The following is an 18,361-nucleotide window of genomic DNA, read 5'->3' as shown; positions in this document are numbered from 1 at the left end:
AAATTGATTCAAATTTCGTGTCGTCGCGCTTTATGTGCTTTACGACCAATATAATTTTGAGCATGTCATATAGTTTTTTTTATGCAGGTATCTTTTATGCTGGCAGAAAGGCTGGACCACCTCAAGAATTTGACTGTCGCCAATCACATAAGGAATACGGTATACTAAATACTCTGTACTCAGTAGGATCTGTGTGTTACACTTACTAAAATGAAATTTCATTTTTTTTACTGCAAAAATATTAGCATTAATAAGTTATCTGAGTGGGTTTCTGGTATTGCTAAATCGTACATGTTACATGTACAGCAGTAGCCGGTCGTGTAGACTGGCCGTAAGAACAAAACTGTGCTTATAAACGTTGTCACTTGATCCACAAAGATATATAGTGTTAGATTGACGTGTGAACAAAAAGAAGTTATATGTGCTGATGACAATTACTACTGTAAGCGAATTGAACTTGACCATTCTTTCCTTAGCCGTTTTTTTAGACAACAAAATTCTGATACTTCTTAATAGGTAGACGCGTTGCCGACAAGGGCGTAGAATAAGGTTTTATATGCAGTGGTAAGATAACAGCACAACATGAGAGGTGTCAGTTTTGGTTATTATAAGTAGGCCCGTAAAGAAACGTTAATCAACTTAGAGCCTAATATTTTGGAATCATCAATTAAGTATCAAATAAAAATACCGCCGTCAACAACAACAACAGCAAGGCGTCTTGCGACGCATGGTTATATTCAAAGGCTATAACCATAACAGGCACAGATTGGAGTGTCTAATGACTAATTCTAAATCAGCACAAAATGAACACACTTCAAGGCATAAAAAAATGCTACAGCTTGAATATTTTTATTAAATATTCAAACTGTAACACTTTTAATTTTCTTTCAAAGTAGCGAGTTTGGTTTGCGAAGTGGTTAATAGGCAGTTTATTACAAGCTTAACCAGGCAGTACAAGCGGGTATTTGATGCAAGCTGGACAGATATTCTTTGCATTGATGCAATCTAGGTTTCAGAAACGGCCCGTGAAATCGAGCACGGCGCTAAACTAAATATTTTATTTAGCGGTTTTAGACTGAAGTGCAGGTGCTTCTGTTAAGGTACAGTGATAGCCAACAACAATAAAGAGACTTTGTTAAGATCACTAGCGTAATCGTTTATGAGCATGGTAAGTATGATGCTAGGGGCTCAGTCTTTTGTACCGGTAGAAATATTTACACGGCTTACTGGGAACAGCATTTTGTAGCAAATGAAACGCAGATTTATGAAATTAAAGAAGTCGATTTAGGCACATGGGGGACTCAGAGGATTTGGACTAATTATCCCGCCGAAGCGAAGCGAAGGCGGGAAGGCAAAAATCTGGAGTAAAACCGAAATTACCGCCGCGTAGCGGCGGCGCTCGGCTAGTTTAAATCAGAGGGCGTTCTGTGGTCGACTTGTTCGGGTCAATATTTCTTCTTCTTGGGCATTATGGGTTTGGCACGTATTGGCTGGAGCTTCGGGCTGGCCTGCAAGTTCGCAAAACTTTTGGCTGCTCGCTTTTGTAGCTCCAACCTAGTTAATGGTCGGTCACCGTCCTCATCGTCACTCCTGGGCGATTCTGGCTCATCCTCAGCTATCGAGGTGTTCACTGAAAGTCGTCTATCGAGACTGAAATCGATGCTCATCGAACTACCCGTCACTGCCGACTGCACGGGGCTCGTTGCTAAGGAAGAGCTTGCTCCTTCGTACCCACTGCTAGATGTAGGGCCATCCAAAAACTCGGGTAGAAGTGCACGCACAGCATTGACAGATCGCGTAGGGTCGCTGGGGCGTAGATTCGCTCCTAGCGAGGCACGTTGAGCTTCCACTGGGCTCTTGTATTGTATGCGACGAGAAAACTGCTCGATAAGATCGTTGCTTCGCTGCTCAATGATCTGTTCAATATGTAGCCAGCACCGTGAAGGAAATGGACGCTAACAAGAGTGGCAAACAGCAGCAACTAACCGCTAGAAACTGGAGAATATTTCCTTCTGTGATACCTTGAGCAGCCAAAAGATCATTCATGGAGTTAATGCGTGCCTATAGAATATCCAAGCAAAGGCAGTGAATGAGATAATGAGAAATCTGTGGGTTCTAAAGCCTGCAGAGCAGCATGATCCTACCACCATTGCAAGCTGGTCCTCGGACTGTTTTCTCGTTCGCTTCGAAGGGTCAGAGCCATTTCCACCGGACGCTCCAACTACCGGCTACAACAGGAACGTTGTGAGACGGATTTCACCAATGCATTCGGAAGAAAACTCACCGGCATGACGTCGTTGCAGCCCAGTGCGTTGTAGAGTCGGTCAACAACCCGTGCAAGCGGCTGAAATTCTCTAGCAGCTGCAGCTCGAAGCCGCTCTACCTCTGCGTTTTCTTTCAGAATACTAGATAAGTAAAACGCGTAGTTGTCAGCATTCCGAAGCCTCTCGTGGTTCTACAGCTGCAAACGTACTTTTGGCGCGTCTCGACAAGGTCGTCGACCATGCGCTTTCGAGCGTTAGCACTGCCGTCTTGCATTTCGCTCTTCAGTCTACAATATGCAAACAACGGTGCGTTTGTCGATATACCTTAATAAACAATCAACATGTCAGCGCTACGTACTTCTGGATCTCTCGCTCCAGAGCCTCTTTTTCATCCTCAAGCTGCTCCACTTCGTTGTTGGTGCTCTGAACGTAGCGAAAGAGGGCGAAATTCTCCTCTTCCTTCCTGGAGTACACTTCAACGAGCTCATGATAGTCGTCCACTCCCATCTCCTGCTGCAGAGCCGCAAATGTTGTCTCAAACTCCTGTAGCTTCTCGTTAATTGATGCGATATTCTGCTTGTCTTCCAGCATCTACACAGCGCACCAGTGTCAGAAGTGAGTCCATTCCTTACCGAATTACGATCCATTACCGTCATATCGAGCTTTTGCAGTGTTTTCTTGAGCTGCAGCTCATCCTCCAGCTTCATATTCCCACGAACAAAGTCGTCGGCAAGATCCATCGGATCCTGCTCGAGAATCTGCTTCCGATAAGCCTCAGCGCTCTCTTTCTCGCGCTTGATTATCGATGCAAGACTCTGATAGACCTGGTCGAAAGCCTCCTGCTCGTCCACGTTTTGACCGGATAAAGAGTTCGCCTGCGATAGAATCTACAGAGATAAAAAAAATGACACATAAGTGTCAACAAGTGTTCAAGCTTTAGTCGGTAGAGTGTACGCACCCGGTCGCGCTCGGCTACGATCTGAGTCGACTGGCGGAAAGTCTCTTGCATTTGCTTCTGAATGTCACGCAGACGACGTTGGTTCTTCTCGAACACGGTCTGGCTCAGTACTCGGTTGGCTCGCAGCTCGTCCACGCGGTTGCGAAGTTCAGCATTGTATGCAGCCATTTTGCTCTCACGGGTTTTGCACGCCGAGAGGCGGTTCTCGAGCTTCATGAGCTCTCGTTGCTCGTCCGCCATACGAGTACGAACCGCATTAACGCCTCCACCACGTTGATCACTCTCGCCACGCTTTAATCGCAACCCTTTAAGCTCTTCGTGGACCTTTTTCCAGTGATCATCCAGTTGACGCAGTCGATGCTTCTGTTCTACAAGTAACCGAGCATACTTGTCTCCTTGCACTTGGAGATTGAAAAGGTGCTCACTCTGCGCCTTAGCTTTCGTCTTGGACATTGCGAAGCTTAATTCCTCCAGGAATTACGAAGGAAATGATGAAACGCGCAAGTATTTTTGGTCTCGTGGGGGCATCCACAGCATCCTTCGTATTTGCCTGCGATGTCACGGAAAACACCTCGTTCGAAGCTTTTAGCTGGTAAAGGAATCCAAGAAAGATTTGTGCCCTCGAGGCCTCAGAAGCTTCCTACAATGAAACGCGGGGGCAGCCTTCGTGTGGGTCGTCTTGTATTTGTACGGCCATGGAACGAAACATTTTAGAAACCTCAGTAGCTTGTGCTGAGGTTGTTCGTGTTGGACAGGACGCTCGGAGTTCCTCAACGTGGGATAATCAGTCGTCAAGTGTATTTGTACAGGAAGAAGAGCGTCGAGTTCAAGAGGAGCTAGCTGAAATGCTCGTGGTCAAGCTCGCAAACAAGGAAAAGGAAGTGGAAATCTTGCGGTGCAAGCAGAACGTGGTGGATCAGCAGTTCGCAGGATACGATCGGCAACTACAGCAACAGCAGGAAGCGCATGCACGGGTCGTTGGTGAAATGACGGTGATGAACCAGGAGCTGCAGCGACAAGTGCAACTTCTGCAGATCGAGTGTGAACGGGTACGATCGAAGCTGCTGAGCTCTTCCTTTTCATCTTCAGCGCTAATACATTCTGTAGCTTCAAGTTGATAGTGAAGCGCAACACGCTGCTGCACTTGAGCAGAGGAGGCTGCGTGAGAAAGAGCAAACACAAACCAGGCTCAATAACGAGACAAGCCAACGAGTTGTGCAAGAGCTACGAGTAGAACGACAACAGATTGCCAACGATCGATTCGCTCTAGAAAGCACAATACAGAGAATGCTACAGGATCAGCAGGCTCAAAGCAGCTCGCTAGCTCAGCTCGAAGCGAGGTGTGCTCAGCTCGAAGACGAGCTTCAAAGTGCAGAAGAAAGTTGCCAGCAGCTCCAAGAGGTGTTGTGAGTTTGCTTGTTGTGAGGTGGATCTAGCATCTCATTATTGAGTGTCGAGCAGGCTTTGGGACACGAAGGGCAGCAGCGTAAGGATGTTGAAGCAACTTCGAGGAAGCTCGAGGAGGAGAAACTTGCTCTGGAAGAGAAGCAGCGGGCACTGATGAAGGTAACGCTCGTCGACTTGGCTGCTGTAGACGGAGGCTGACTGATCCGTGTGCATTAAAGACCCTCAAAAGTGCTAGTTCAAAGGTCACAGACCTGGAGAGAAAAAAAAGTGAGCTAACTCAGGCTGAGAATCAGCTTACAGAGCAGCTCGCAGCACTGAAAAGGGAGAACGGCGAGCTGAAGGCTCGCAGAGGTCAAATGAGCTCGCAGACCAAACATCTTCAAGCTCGAATAGCTGCTCTCGAAAGCGCCAACACCGTTCAGGAGAAGAAACTGGAGGACGCCACCACCGAGCTGGACAGCGCGCGCAAGTATTGTCGCGACTCCCAGTTCCGTACCAAACAGCTTCAAGAAGAGATCGTATTTCTGAAGAACCGAAAGCCAGCGGCAACTGACAACGCAGCCACTTTTGAGGTTCAGGACGCTGTCCCCGAGACCGACACAGCAGATGACATGCCGTGCTGGATGAAAGGTTAATTGGAAATAAAAAAATGAAACAGCGGGTTATCGAGCTTTTTATGCATCGGCCACTGCAACCGGAGCAGGTATGTCTGCCCCATAGCCTTCGGGAGCGGGTCTCTTGCCTAATGCACATTGAATCAGCAGCTTCATCTTGGGATCAACGGCGTTTTTCTTCTTGCGCCGACCCCAGACCTTGCCGCTCACACGTTCTGCGCGCTCCTGATCATTCAGCACGCCCTGACTCAGTTTCTTGTTCTCAAAAAAGTCTCGCACGCAGAAGATTGTCACTGTCTCGCCGTAGTCTGTAAGCAACAATAAATAAAACAGGATCATTAATTCTCATTATCCTAACAATAAATGCTAAACAGATCTCCGTACAGTGGAAATTGGTCTCGCGGAATTCGTTCTTGAGTACGGGCTTCTTTGGCTTGGCAGGCTCAGCCTCTGGTTTCTCTACCTCTGTCAAAAATACAGCACCACCAAGTGTCAAATTCCAGTTTTTTCAATCGCTCTTAGTGGTGAGGAACAAGAGCAGTGCGTTTGTACATGTGCCTACCTTTTGGGTGGGTAGGACATATGTCCTCACGTGCCAAGCAGCACTTTTTGCAGGCTTGGATGGTGCAACCGGCGGCCACGGTCTTCTTGTTAGTGCAGAACTTACAGGAGCGTCCTGCCGTCTCGCTCTTGGCGCGCTTTGCAGGCGGCGCTACGACCTCCACCTCCTCCATAGCTACTACATTCTCTACATTCTCTACATTCTCCACCGGTATCACGGCATCCACAGGTATCACGGCCTCCACGACCTCCACCTCCTCCATAGCCACGTCCTTGGGTGTGCTCGCCACAGTCTCACGTCACTAAAACGAAGGATGAAGTAATCATTTAATTCAAAACCCTGTGAAATCAGATATCGGCTTTTCACAACAAACATTCGAGAAGAGCGACGTCATCGTTGCCAACTTCCAGAGAGAAGCGAGACGCTCGACGCTCCGGTCCCATTATACATAGAGGGGCAACACAATGGTGAATCTGCACGTGAAGACGACGGCGGGGAAGAAATTCTCGGTGGACTTGGCGCTGGAAAACTGCGTTCTGCAGTGCAAGGAGGCGCTCGTTACCCACACCGAGGTACCCGCCTCGTTGCAGCGACTTATTTACAAGGGCAAGGTGCTTAAGGACGATCAAACACTCGAGAGCTACGGTACTTGCGCTGCAATCCACTGGGCGCAACGAGTGCGCTTACTTAACGGTTAATTATTGCAAACATGTTGCAGGCATTCAGGCGGAAGATACCATTTACTTTGTCAAGGGCTCGGCGCGACCAGCTACGTCAGCACCTGCTGCTAGTACTACGACTCCAGCTGCTGCTCCCGCTGCTACGCCAACCCCGGCTGCAGCGCCTACGACACCCGCTAACCCGTTCAATTTCCCGCTATTCCCTGGAGCTGCCGGAGCCGGAACGGGCGCTTCTAACAACGGTAACATGTTTGGCAATGCGATGGGCGCTGGTGGCATGCCCAACATGCAGCAGATGCAGCAGCAAATGATGGAGAACCCGGAAATGGTACGGCAGATGATGGACTCGCCCATGATGCAGAGCATCCTCAACAACCCGGACATCATGCGCAACCTCATGCAGAGCAACCCGGCCATGCAGCAGCTCATGGAGCAGAATCCGCAACTGAATCACATTATGAACGACCCAGAGCTGCTCAGACAGAGTATGGAGGCCATGCGCAACCCCGCGGCGATGCGTGAAATGATGCGGAACCAAGACACGGCGCTGCGGAACATTGAGAGCCACCCAGAGGGATTTAATGCGCTGCGACGCCTGTACCACGACGTGCAGGAGCCGCTGATGGACGCTGCTGCTAGCGGGACCCCTGCTCCTAGTGGTCCGGCGTTCACTATGCCTGGTGTTGCAGGTGGAACTACGAACGCCAACTCGACGAGCAGCTCGACGACGCAGTCACAGGCCTCCAGCGCCACTTCGTCGACCCCCGCTGTCGCTGCCAATCCGTGGGCTTCAGCAGGTGCTGCTACCGGTACTGCATCTACTGGTGCTGCTGCGAACCCTTGGGGTAGTGCTGGCTTGGGAGGCCTTGGTGCAATGGGAGGCATGGGCGGTCTGGGCGGCAATCCGGAGATGATGGCGCAGATGATGCAGAATCCCATGTTCCAGGCGGCGTTGGATCAAGTGACGAGAAACCCGGATCAGTTCGTTGCGCAGATGGAGGCGATGAACCCTCAGATGGCAGCGATGATGAACGCTAACCCACAGATGCGGCAAATGATGTCGAGCCCAGAGTTCCTGCGGCAGGCCATGAACCCGCAGAACATGCAGGCTATGATGCAAATGCAGAACGCCATGAGCCAGTTGCGTGGGTCCGGACTGATTCCAGGGTGCGTATTTGACAGACTTTCGACATTGGTGACAACTTACTGACTGGGATTTCTTGTACAGACTCGAAGGTATGGACCTTGGTGCTGGCCCTGGTGCAGCAGCCGCTGGACCAGCAAACCCTGCAGCGGCTAACCCGTTTGCGATGTTCGGTGGCTTTCCCGGCGCCGCAGCAAGCACCCCCGCAGCCCCGGCAGGCAACCCGGAAGAGATGTATGCGTCGCAGCTGACGCAGTTGAACGATATGGGTTTCTCCAATCGGGACCAGAACATCCGCGCGTTACAAGCCACCTTTGGCAATGTGCAAGCCGCCGTGGATCGCCTCCTAAGCGGCTCCATTTAGTAAAGGCGCACCCGAAGTACTTTTTACGCCAAATAGTATCCCGCCTTCTAATAGAAGAAACTCCAAAACCCAGCTCTTTTAGAAATAAATTTACTGTTTTTTTCGTCATTGAATCGATTGAAACAATACAAAATTAGCGAATTTTAATTAGATGTGCTCCAGCGTACGGTACATGTATTCATCTTCGTTCCGTTGTCGGTGCTAAATCTAAATTCCAAGAGCACTTTACCCTATCCTAATTACTGGTGAGTCACCAGTAGTTAAATTTTCGATAATTATTTTTGTAGAATTCAATAAAAAACAACATTAGTACGAAGTTTCATTTTTTCGTTTTAGGAAGGGTGTTCCCCACGCTGATCGGTTGAAGTGATGAGGGCGAATAAGTGATGTTCAATTCCTTTAGTTAAACAATGTGCTCATTGTGTCCCAAACCTGTTTGTATTTTACAATTAGCATGCATTGGTTGCTCTGCCTCGGAGTTTAGCGTGCATTAGAACGCTTATCGCAGTGTTTCTTACTTTTCGAAATAATCCAATAAATCCGCTCTTTGAAATCACTGTGTGGGTGATTCGTTAAAACCCAAAACCCAAATATTGCAAATTCCATTTTACGAACACTGTCCATGGAGCAAGGCAGGGCTCGGTCGTTGCTCCGGGCGAGCGCCACCGACGCCGATGCCGTGCGTCAGTACCTGCAGTCCATCGAAGCAGACGAGGTGCGTGCAGTCGCTCATAATCTTGCAACTAAAGGGGTCTCCTAACCGGTTTCGTTCGCTCAGCTAAACGGCCTATTGGACGGCATCGCCCCTCGCGACGCGAAATGCGGCAAGAAGAAAAGCGAGTTCCTCGTCCAGGACGATTGGCTGCCTTTAGTGCATCTGCTGGTGCAATGTGAAGCCACACGACTGCGCGCTGCCTCCAGAGTCATCCAGGTATTGCGTCGAGGCAGTCCCAGCGAGCTGGAGAGCATGCAGCTGCTCACCGAGATCAATCTGGGCTACTCCAGTGCGCTGGACGAGCTCCAGGAGCTTCAGAAGAAGAAGAAGAAGAAGTTGCAGCACTCAGTCAAGAGGAAGAAGCTGCTGGACGAGATCCACGTGGTGCTGGAAATTGTCTTCAGCTTCTTAGAGGAAGTGGTGACCGACGCCAAGCCCAGTAATGGCAAGGTGCTGCCACAGCTGCTTGGTCTGGTGCCTTATTTTCTAGGGATGAGTGGAGAGCTGAAGGACGAGACCAGGCCCAGTGAGAGCCTGGCCAAGCTGCTGGAGCTGCCGTGGAGCTGCCAGACGGTGCCCAGTCTACTGGACGCGCTGGTGGAGGACAGTGCGCTGATGTCGAAGGAGAGTTGGCAACAGCTTCAGGTGCGGAGAGGAAGGAAAAGTGTACTGAAGAAGGCAAGTTGTGGTGCTTAAATGGAGGTTTATTCTGTAGGAGAATGTGGAGCGAATGGTGACGACGTCGCCTGAGATGGCGAGCGAGACGATGAACCCGGTGATTCGCGAGTGTGTGTTGGTGGCTAACGTCACGGGTGACCACAAGTGGATTGGTATTGCTCGTTATCTGCTACGTCAGCTTCCGGTGCATTTACGGCAAGAGGCAGAGTTTAATTTGCAGATGGTACCGTCGTGTCTTCTTCTTCTCTCTTAAAAACGATGGTGACAGTGTAGTATCGTAATTATCTCCGTTGTCGTGTTGTCTCTAGAGCTTCAGCCAGTCGCGACGCATTGTTTCGCTTGTGTGCGACTCCATTCGATCCTGCCAGATGACAGAAGGACACGACGATGTTGCCATGAAGGATGCGAGCAGTCTGTTCGAAGATCCAGAATGTGGCGTACTGGACCTCAAGGCAGACTGGAGAGACCTGTTCCTGTTGCTGCATGCACTGCAGGCGTCCAAGCCGATTCTGCACCATCGAACTTCATCCTCCCGCGTCGCAACTGGAGCCTCCGTCTTTGCAGACATCGAGCAGGTCGCGTGGTGGATTGTGCAGAGTGATTTTAGAGCCTTTACAAGTGCTGCATTGAGTGGCACGACCTCGCGAACAGCAAGTAAAACCATAGAGAAGCACGCGCTAGAGCAAGTGGAGCTCTTGGTAAACTTTGGAGGCAAACAGATCCACTCTCGTGAGTGGAAAGCTCTGCTTTTGATGGACCTCGCTTTCTTCTGGATAGAGCTCAGCAGTTCGACCAGTGACGACGACAAAGCTGCGATTTTCAAGTCTACAGTGGCGCTGACGCTGTTACTGGCGATATTCGAGACGGTTCTCACTACGTTTCCCTCGCTACTGCCTTTACCCACTCACTAACTTGTGACTGTAATTTGAATAGGCCCCAGAGACTCGAGCTGAAGTGCTCTGCAGTCTCTTTGAACGCTCTCAGAAGCCCACACAAAGAAAGGTGAGGGGGTGAATCACTGGGACGGAAGACAATCTGTGGGCTTATGTGAGTCATTTGATCTCCTTGTAGGTTGCTGCACAAACTCTTTCTCGACTATTTTGCTCGCAGTCGGGGAAGCTATTTCCGCATCTTAATTCCATTCAAGATTGGCTGAGGTAAACGTTACCCCGTCGTGACGTTCATGAACGACTCTAGCTGACGTCGTGTAACTGTGTACAGTATGCAGTTTCAGCGGTCATTCCACAATGCGCGCGAGTTTTTCCTCATCGCCTCTCGTTTGGCAACAACGTACAAAGGTTCACTTGTTGCTGACAGTCATAGCTGGAGAAGAAGCTAACACTTTTTGTATGCCATTTACTACTTAAGATCTGTATAACTTCCTCATGATATTTCTACGGAAGCTTCTGTCAACTGGCAACCGGTTGCATCAACAGTTTGCTGTGGACATGTGGTGTGCGTGGCTAGACCACCGATTGCCTTTCAACGAGCAGCAAGAAGTACGTACTGCTCTGGCTATTGGCTCTGGTTCCATAATAGGCTGAATGACTGTTGTTTGTCTGTAGGAAGAGATTGTTTCTGCGCTCAAAAACAGTGTGGCAGCTTGCCATGCCATTCAAGCCTGGTCGTTCGGACGGTTGGAGCAGGTATTTCAGTACAGTGGCGTTGGTATAGAGGAGGGACCCGCCATCTTGTTGCGGAAGAGCTCGTGGGAAGAGCTGCACCGGTTCTTCTCTCAAGAGGTGGGCAAATTCATCGTGCCAACAGCTTCGGCGATCATGGAGTACGGAGACGCAGATGACGAGAGCGACGAGGAGGAGGCAGCTTTACCGCGATTTCGATTCAGCTCTCTGGACGCATTCTATCAGCGGAATTCTAGTCTGGATGGCGCGGCCTCCACTGGGTTAGTGTTCCAGAAACTGTTGTCGTGCCTGATCCAGTTTGAGAAAGCTGCGTGGCAGTCGAAACGCTCGTCTGAGGGTTTGCCGATCGAGGGTCTCAGTGAGAACGACAGTGACATTAAGCAGTGGCTCGTCGACTTGGTTTCCAACTGGAAATATTTCTTTTATTGGATCTGCCAGGACTCTGACAACTTACTGAGTCAGTCAACGCAAGGCAGAGCTTGCGACAAGAGTGCGTGGTGGAAACTTGTTGCTCGTATCTACGTTGGCTGTGGGATTTGCAACATTGCGATCGAAATGTTGCTGTGGATGAGGCCAGAGGGAGAAACAGACACGCAAGACTTGTTGGCGCTGCGTGGCGATGATTGTGGGAGTTCGGTCTGGTCTCTGATGGAAGTGGAGTTCAGTTTGCATCGGATGGTTCAGAAGCTTACGTCGCATTATGCGAACGAGATGGAAGCAAGTCTATCGAAAGAATACGTCAGGGCTGCATCGTATGGGCTTCACCGAGTGCTACAGCGCGAGAAGCTTCAACTGTTGACAGCGATCCAGAGTATCCTTCAGGATACGTCTGCGTCAGATTCAATGCAGCAAAGGCGACTTGATGGAGTGTCGTTTGACGCTGTTCTGTTCACTCTGGACGCGTGTTGCAGCTCACTCGGTGACGACGACTTGTTCGGGGCGTTTTATCCCCGTGAAATCGAAGAAGACGAGCTCAGTGAAGCTGGTCGTATACTCGAGATCCTGCTGTCTGTCTACGTAAGTGTTCGTGATCGTATTGTGTCAGTGACGAGCCCGTCTGACGCAGACGACCTCTCCAGTGACACAATTGGTGGGAGGGACGACAGAATCCGGTTCTCGCTGTATGCAGCTTCCATTTCCTCCAAATTCCCAACTTCAGCGCGACATCTCGTCGCTCCGAGCAAAAACGCAAGAGCATTTGTGCTGCTCGAGACAAAAGGCGGAGAAGAGATGCTGGAGCACGTTTGCAGTGCGATCGGACGGGTGCTGGACGTGATGATTAAGGCCTCAAGTGTTTACTCGGTGCACACGCAACTTGGTGAAGTGCTGTGCAACAAATCGAGGAGAGGACAGAATCCGTGGCTCGAAGGTCAAGGAAACGCTGGCGTCAATAATTTTGGCCATTTATCTCGCTACTTCTTGAGTGACGTCCAGAAGTGGGTTCCGCTGGATGGACTTACGAAGCTGAGTGTGTCGTGTGCATCGCTTAGTAAGCGGCTTCGGGATGTTGCCACTGAGATAGTGGAAGGGAGCGAGGTCTGTTCAGATCTCCACGCACTCTCTTCTCTTGCCTACGATATCTTGTGCGTCAATGTTGTGTACAACCCACGACTTCTTCGACTGCTCATGAGTATCTGTCTTCCAGTTCCGCCGGCACTTTGCATCCAGACGTTTGTGGTCTTGGAGAGCAAGATTGAAGGAATCATGCACGCCTGTGGCATTAGCTCAGCAGAAGACGAAACCCCGTCAACCAACTCGAGCAAGAACCATAGACAGCGCTGGTCAGCTCTCAAGAAAAGCAGGCGAAACGATGGAACACAAGCACGCCGGAAGCGCCTACGACAAGACCTTAGTGCCAGGTCTTCGTACGGGTTACGAGTGGATTCCGGCTCGGAATCCGACGCTAGCTGCTCTTCCGACTCCGACGGCTCCGTTCGATCTGAGGATTCCAGCGCAGCCGTTGAGGCTACAACGAACCGAGAAGCTTCACTCAGCCGTGAGCGCATTCCACATCTCCAGTCTCATGCTTGCCAAAGCATCGCCATCTTGGCCGTCCTGGCTGTTCTCGAACAATCTCAAGCCACACTGCTCAGTGCCATCACTGCAAAAACCAGCAGCAGTGAGCCCTGCTCGTTTCCCCATCGCCAGGAAATTCTGGGTTACCTTCGGATTCACGAGCTAGTCAACAAGGCGATTAGCGACGATCGAGATTTCTCGTGGGGGACCCGGAAAGTGCTGCTGAAGATCCTTCACATGATTGAATTAGGTCTACGTATCGGCAAGGCAAGTGGGGTGCTGCGGACAAGAGACGAGTCTGGCCTATTGAACGACACCACAATCTGGATCTATGAATCTTCGGTCACGTCGGCACTGAATAGTCGAGCGTGGGTTGAAGGGATCAAGGATGCAAGTCAAGACCCTGGAACGAAAGCAAAGGTGCGTTCTACTACTTTTGAGATGATTATGCGTGTCGACTCACCAGATATTCAACATGTTTTGTGGATTTTAAAGGTATCTGCAACTTTACTCAAGATGGATATTTTCTTCCTGCAAGTTCCGAGCACCGTACAATTGTGGCTGAAGGAGGTAGGTACACTCGTTATCAGATGATCTAGTTCTAGAAAGCTAAGTCCTTACGTCCTACAGACTGCAGTGGTGGATGAGACCAAGGAGCGCTTAAAGACGTTGGTGGCGATTGTTAAAGAGAAGATTGCCCCAACAGACCAAGGAAGCGTCCGCCAAGGCAAAGCCAAGGCTCGACCGCGTCTGCTTGGTGTAGTTCCGATCGTGAAGAAGCGGCGGAAGCGCCTGCGAAGTCGCCACCCTATCATCGACGCGTTTCTGAACGAAGAAGACGGCGCAGATGCCTTTGCTGATTTGGAAGACTTCATTGAATAGAAGGGGTCGCACTGGTGGTCTCCGGTAGTACTGATGTTTCTATTGATTGACTTTTGCTTTTTTGTAGTATTAGAGCTGGTAGTTGCGACGCACAAGTTTCGTCGTCTGCGGTGATTGGTTGGCCAAGTATTTAGAAAAGTCCTGCCATATAAACCAGGAGTGTGAGCCAGATCTCTTGGAGCTGATCAAGTTTGAGCCCAGAATTACGAACCTTATGTCGGATTTTATACTTCCTGGCCAACTCGTCGCTGATGCGCTCGCTCTCGCTTTTTAGTTCGCTGAACTTGGAGCTACAATCTGCAGACTGCGATAGGGGAGACGAGTTTTTCTCGCGAGTGAACGTCGTCATGCAGAAGCGCGTTTGTGGAGTCGCTAATGACGTCGCTTCTCCGTTGTCTTTGATATCAGCTGAGCTGGGCACTCGCGACGATTTGGATCTGCTTGACGAGCGATCCTCATCAGCCAAAGCTTGGAGGTGGTAGCCTTGCTGCGATAACGCGAAGCTCTCCTTCACAAGTTTCTGGACAATTTTATCACAAGATTAGTATCGCGATGCGGTGGAAGACTCTCGCTGTGTCAAACGTACTGCACATTTGGGATCGCTGGCGTCGAGGGCTTGCAGCCGTCGCTATTATCGAAATGGAGAATGATTAGAGAAGATGGATCTCTTGGTTGCTGAGAGAGGAAATTGACGTACTTGCATGGCTGCACATTTGTCAAAGCAGGCGGCGGATTGCTGTCGCAACTCTTGAGGATCCAGCAGTTCACAACAAAGCTGCTTCGACTCAAAGAGCTGAACAAGTTTTTAGGTTAAAGCTGTGGTCGCAGTCATGACATCACGGGGAGTGCGCAGGGTATCAAGAACCTCACCTGAACGAACGACTTCCACTGAATCTTGCCAGGTGTCGGGAGAATGCTCTCCAGGTATTGGAAATCGCTCTCTTTAGCTTCCAGCGGTAGTCCATTGCTCGAAACGGTGAAGCCACGCGTACGAAGGTATTAAAACACCTTTGCAAGGTTCCCCTGGCCGATTCCACTGGACGTATCGTACGTTGTGAGATCACGGATGATTCTTGCACAATTTTACGAGTCACGCACCCGTTCTTCACTTCTTCAAGCGATTGGAAATGTTTCTTCAGTGCTGTGACTTCCCAGTCACCCAAACCTGAAAGGCTATTGTCCTCTTTATTATTGTTGACACGCGACCTGAATCCTGACGTCGTGGATAGTGTTCCACTATCTCGACTAGGCTCCCGCAACTCTCGTTCGGCTGCCTCCCGAGCTTCCTTCTGCTAGCACACGAAATACCGTCAGTCGAGCCAAACAGCGTGGTGGTTCCGCCACGTATCATACATGTTGCTCTCTCTTGATAGCCGCGACCTCCTTGAAGAGCATCTTAACTGTCCCCGATAAAGCCTGTGATGGTGCTCCAGCTCTACTGAATGATTGTTTTTTGCTCTTCTGGCCTCCATGCTGGTTGGTACCGCTGTGTTCATCCCTATCTTCACCAAAACGAAGTTGCAGTCTATTGCGCAACGAGATGAGTTTCTAGCCTTGGCCTGTACAAGGACTCTTGTTTACCTGGCTGCTCTCGCGCGTTCGTCATCCGTGATGACATGTCGATCCAGAACGTCCAGTGACGGGATGGCTCGAATCACTTGCAAGCGATAGTTCTCCTCTTCCACGACGGGGTTGCCGAATAGATCGAGGTCTCGCAAGTGGGACAACCGGCTCAGAACTCGCAATGTACCTCGCAAGTCTTTGAGTTTGTTGCCATACAACCGGAGTTCCAGTAGAAATTTAAAGTGTGGCAGTGAAGAACCTTCAAGCGAGCTGTTTAATGAACCAGAAGTAGACTTGTTTATCGAAGTGAGCAGGCCTACAAGGCGTACTTTTGACGTACCGGATGCAATTGCTGTGAGCGAAGAGCTGCTTGAGACGGCAGCAACCATCCAGTGCGTCAAGTTCCTGAATCTGGCAGGTCGTCAAAGAAAGAATCTTAACGGAAAAAAGCTTCTGCACAGACGACGTACCTGGTTGTCATTGATCCAGAGCACTTCGAGGTTGACGAAAGCATCGAAGTTCGCAATTTTGTCGATGCGCTTATTGGCCATGTACAGCTCGGTGCAGTTTTTCACATACTTGTGATTCTTGATGGGCAGCTCCGCATGGGGATCCGAAAGCCGCCACTTTCGTGTCACGTTCGCTGTGGACATGACAGAGCTCGAAGAGCGATCAAGCTAAAGTTGTAGAATAAAGAAAATGACGGTGACGAGCAGATTTGAAAAGTTATTTTAAAGAGAACCCCGTTTTTTCTAACGACGCTTTTGCTCTAATTAGCTGGCACGTCATGGAGATCAAAGTAGTTTCAGCCACTGCTGTGTGCAGTCCCCCTTGATCACCACCGCCATGTCCCTTCCAACGACGTACAACGTGAGGAACAATAAGGCTGCTCTAGTGGGCAACTGGGTCGAGGAAGACGCTCTCCGTGACAAGACCGGTCACGCCCGTCGAAAGGTACCAGCAACTTACTTCGCACGAGGAAAGTAGTTTTCTTATCGCTCTCAATCTCTCAGCTGTGGGTTTCTAACCTGCTGCTCTTTGTGGATATCCAGATCGAAAGGAGTCTCGGATCGAGCCGACATACGAGCGTGTCCTCCTGCATGACACACCTGCCAAGATCACTTGCAACAGTCACGCCAGCGAGTTCACGCCACCTCCGTTCGAAACTACACTCCAAGCGAGCCACCGGTACGCCGACTACGCGGCGGATAAGCCTGGACCTGGACCTCGAAGCTCTCTTCGTGACCAGTACTTAGCTGAGACTGCCCAGCGTCTTCACAGTGAGCAGCGTGCACGCGAACGAGAGGAGCAACAAGTCGATTGTCACGAAGCAGCACGCACAACGATAGCGAAGAGTTCGTACTTACCGGTGGACACGTCGGCGCTGGTCAAGGAGCGGATTCCTCGAGGACGCAACGGTTCTCTGGCTCGTCAAGTGGACCCAACTATTCAGCATTTGACGAAGGCGCAGACTGACAGCATCGACCAAATGAAACTGGATCTAGTACAGGGCACGACTGTCACCAGGTACTCGTACGCAGTGACTACGGGGGTCGGCTTGAACTTTGCCACGACTGTCTCGGACGGGAGAAACGCCTTTGGTCGGTCCAGCACATTCACAAACGAGCTCAACGACCCGACCAAGCGCCACGGAGAAGCTACCGAGCCTGGTGCCATTCACGACGAAAGAATTGGCGCCAGTGTGCACCAACGCTCAGCGTTGAGGAGACTGCTGACTCTGCTGAAGGCAGATCCCGATACTGCTCGACGTCTTCTCGACACGCTTAGACACGGATCGGAGGCCAGAGCTGACCAGCCACAACAGGAGGAAGAGCGCGAATACATCGAACTGCACGACTTCCGCACGGCGTTCGTAGCCACAGGAGCTGCTCTCCATGTCAACAGCACCGTTCGCGGGCTGCCGACCATCTTGACCGACAAAGAAGTGATCCACATCTTCATGTACTTCGACGTGGACAACATTGGCGCAATTGAGCTTCGATCCGTCGAAGAGTTCTGCGGTGACAAGTTCCCCTTCGTCTCTCCTCAGACCTTGCCATGGGATCCTTACACTCGGACTTTACCAGCAACCGACTGCTAAATGCAACTAGTAAATGATCGTTGCTACTGCTTCAAAAACCTCTTGACTTCTGTTGAGTTGAGGAACTTGGCGTACAATGGCGCAATGTCGTTGTAGAAAGGATTCGGACCGCTCAGATTCGCTTGACGGGGCATTATTGTGTTGGTATTGACAGGAGGAGGCGGTGACGAAGAGGGCGTTGAGTTCCGTGCGTGTTTGCTGCTGGAAGCAGCAGTAGCTTGAGCTGGACTTTGAGGTGTTCGAACGGCGTCTTCCTTGCTCGTTACAACCTGGTTGTCTTTTTCTTGCTCGCTTGTCTTCTTGTCACCAGCTTCAGTAGTATCGTCTGCTGCAGCAGTAGTTCCAGTAGTGGCTTCACTTGCCAAGTCTTCACTGACTCGCGTATGTGGACGTGGTCGAGTTCGGTTGGTTATTGACGGTGGCCGTGGGCTTGGGGTTGGCTCCTTCGCACCCTCCACGACTGGATTACACCACGACGTGTTGAACCTTCGCTTGCGAAAGACAGGACGAGGCGCTCGAGGCTTGACAGCCTGAACCGCAGCGTCATAGTCCATGAAGAGAGTAGACGTAGGGTCCGATATGTATTCTGGTTGGGCGACGGGAGGTAAGATGATCGCTGCCGCCTCTCGCGAAGACACGATGCTGTATCGTGGGTCATAGTGTGTTGGACCTGGCTCTGGGCTCTTGCTACGCTGATCTGATGGTGCGTTGCGTAGCAGTCGTCTTAGCAACTGCTTGATCGTTATAGTCCCGTCAGGTCGATGCTCAGT

General features: G+C 50.5%; 11 protein-coding genes across 11 annotated transcripts; 7 read left to right on the top strand and 4 right to left on the bottom strand.

The window, feature by feature from the left end:
• Positions 1 to 2,042: 2,042 nt before the first annotated feature.
• PITG_18040 (uncharacterized protein) lies at positions 2,043 to 3,675 on the bottom strand (the record flags this gene model as incomplete). The annotated part of the gene is made up of 7 exons (XM_002997925.1): positions 2,043 to 2,061; positions 2,170 to 2,228; positions 2,285 to 2,405; positions 2,474 to 2,551; positions 2,623 to 2,855; positions 2,915 to 3,151; positions 3,223 to 3,675. The coding sequence occupies 7 exons, from the start codon at positions 3,673 to 3,675 to the stop codon at positions 2,043 to 2,045; spliced, it is 1,200 nt and encodes a 399-aa protein (XP_002997971.1).
• Positions 3,676 to 3,777: 102 nt separating this feature from the next.
• PITG_18039 (uncharacterized protein) lies at positions 3,778 to 5,264 on the top strand (the record flags this gene model as incomplete). The annotated part of the gene is made up of 6 exons (XM_002997924.1): positions 3,778 to 3,909; positions 3,978 to 4,271; positions 4,330 to 4,623; positions 4,684 to 4,788; positions 4,848 to 5,147; positions 5,223 to 5,264. The coding sequence occupies 6 exons, from the start codon at positions 3,778 to 3,780 to the stop codon at positions 5,262 to 5,264; spliced, it is 1,167 nt and encodes a 388-aa protein (XP_002997970.1).
• PITG_18038 (uncharacterized protein) lies at positions 5,199 to 6,098 on the bottom strand (the record flags this gene model as incomplete). The annotated part of the gene is made up of 3 exons (XM_002997923.1): positions 5,199 to 5,551; positions 5,628 to 5,708; positions 5,806 to 6,098. The coding sequence occupies 3 exons, from the start codon at positions 5,975 to 5,977 to the stop codon at positions 5,304 to 5,306; spliced, it is 501 nt and encodes a 166-aa protein (XP_002997969.1).
• A 171-nt stretch (positions 6,099 to 6,269) lies between these two features.
• Positions 6,270 to 7,993, top strand: PITG_18037 (ubiquitin family protein, putative; the record flags this gene model as incomplete). Its single annotated transcript, XM_002997922.1, has 3 exons — positions 6,270 to 6,450; positions 6,524 to 7,652; positions 7,714 to 7,993. The coding sequence occupies 3 exons, from the start codon at positions 6,270 to 6,272 to the stop codon at positions 7,991 to 7,993; spliced, it is 1,590 nt and encodes a 529-aa protein (XP_002997968.1).
• Positions 7,994 to 8,615: 622 nt separating this feature from the next.
• Positions 8,616 to 9,478, top strand: PITG_18036 (uncharacterized protein; the record flags this gene model as incomplete). The annotated part of the gene is made up of 3 exons (XM_002997921.1): positions 8,616 to 8,708; positions 8,772 to 9,372; positions 9,468 to 9,478. The coding sequence occupies 3 exons, from the start codon at positions 8,616 to 8,618 to the stop codon at positions 9,476 to 9,478; spliced, it is 705 nt and encodes a 234-aa protein (XP_002997967.1).
• A 128-nt stretch (positions 9,479 to 9,606) lies between these two features.
• On the top strand, positions 9,607 to 10,547 carry PITG_18035 (uncharacterized protein; the record flags this gene model as incomplete). Its single annotated transcript, XM_002997920.1, has 5 exons — positions 9,607 to 9,609; positions 9,695 to 9,983; positions 10,038 to 10,181; positions 10,327 to 10,388; positions 10,458 to 10,547. 5 exons carry the CDS (start codon positions 9,607 to 9,609, stop codon positions 10,545 to 10,547), a joined length of 588 nt encoding a protein of 195 aa, XP_002997966.1.
• Positions 10,548 to 10,771: 224 nt separating this feature from the next.
• Positions 10,772 to 13,490, top strand: PITG_18034 (uncharacterized protein; the record flags this gene model as incomplete). The annotated part of the gene is made up of 11 exons (XM_002997919.1): positions 10,772 to 10,885; positions 10,952 to 11,040; positions 11,090 to 11,143; positions 11,194 to 11,592; positions 11,662 to 12,069; positions 12,136 to 12,292; positions 12,383 to 12,497; positions 12,576 to 12,703; positions 12,824 to 12,961; positions 13,031 to 13,316; positions 13,408 to 13,490. 11 exons carry the CDS (start codon positions 10,772 to 10,774, stop codon positions 13,488 to 13,490), a joined length of 1,971 nt encoding a protein of 656 aa, XP_002997965.1.
• A 71-nt stretch (positions 13,491 to 13,561) lies between these two features.
• On the top strand, positions 13,562 to 13,927 carry PITG_18033 (uncharacterized protein; the record flags this gene model as incomplete). The annotated part of the gene is made up of 2 exons (XM_002997918.1): positions 13,562 to 13,615; positions 13,676 to 13,927. 2 exons carry the CDS (start codon positions 13,562 to 13,564, stop codon positions 13,925 to 13,927), a joined length of 306 nt encoding a protein of 101 aa, XP_002997964.1.
• A 372-nt stretch (positions 13,928 to 14,299) lies between these two features.
• Positions 14,300 to 16,041, bottom strand: PITG_18032 (uncharacterized protein; the record flags this gene model as incomplete). The annotated part of the gene is made up of 8 exons (XM_002997917.1): positions 14,300 to 14,435; positions 14,514 to 14,555; positions 14,625 to 14,720; positions 15,026 to 15,219; positions 15,281 to 15,452; positions 15,509 to 15,760; positions 15,831 to 15,901; positions 15,961 to 16,041. 8 exons carry the CDS (start codon positions 16,039 to 16,041, stop codon positions 14,300 to 14,302), a joined length of 1,044 nt encoding a protein of 347 aa, XP_002997963.1.
• A 295-nt stretch (positions 16,042 to 16,336) lies between these two features.
• On the top strand, positions 16,337 to 17,601 carry PITG_18031 (uncharacterized protein; the record flags this gene model as incomplete). The annotated part of the gene is made up of 3 exons (XM_002997916.1): positions 16,337 to 16,436; positions 16,543 to 17,495; positions 17,578 to 17,601. 3 exons carry the CDS (start codon positions 16,337 to 16,339, stop codon positions 17,599 to 17,601), a joined length of 1,077 nt encoding a protein of 358 aa, XP_002997962.1.
• A 13-nt stretch (positions 17,602 to 17,614) lies between these two features.
• On the bottom strand, positions 17,615 to 18,145 carry PITG_18030 (uncharacterized protein; the record flags this gene model as incomplete). The annotated part of the gene is made up of 2 exons (XM_002997915.1): positions 17,615 to 17,868; positions 17,983 to 18,145. 2 exons carry the CDS (start codon positions 18,143 to 18,145, stop codon positions 17,615 to 17,617), a joined length of 417 nt encoding a protein of 138 aa, XP_002997961.1.
• Positions 18,146 to 18,361: the final 216 nt, after the last annotated feature.

This window comes from Phytophthora infestans, genomic scaffold (assembly GCF_000142945.1).
Source record: "Phytophthora infestans T30-4 supercont1.65 genomic scaffold, whole genome shotgun sequence".
Taxonomy (NCBI): Eukaryota; Oomycota; class Peronosporomycetes; order Peronosporales; family Peronosporaceae; genus Phytophthora; species Phytophthora infestans.
The sequence above is the reverse complement of the archived record's forward strand: the minus strand, read 5'-3'. Positions and strand labels throughout refer to the sequence as shown.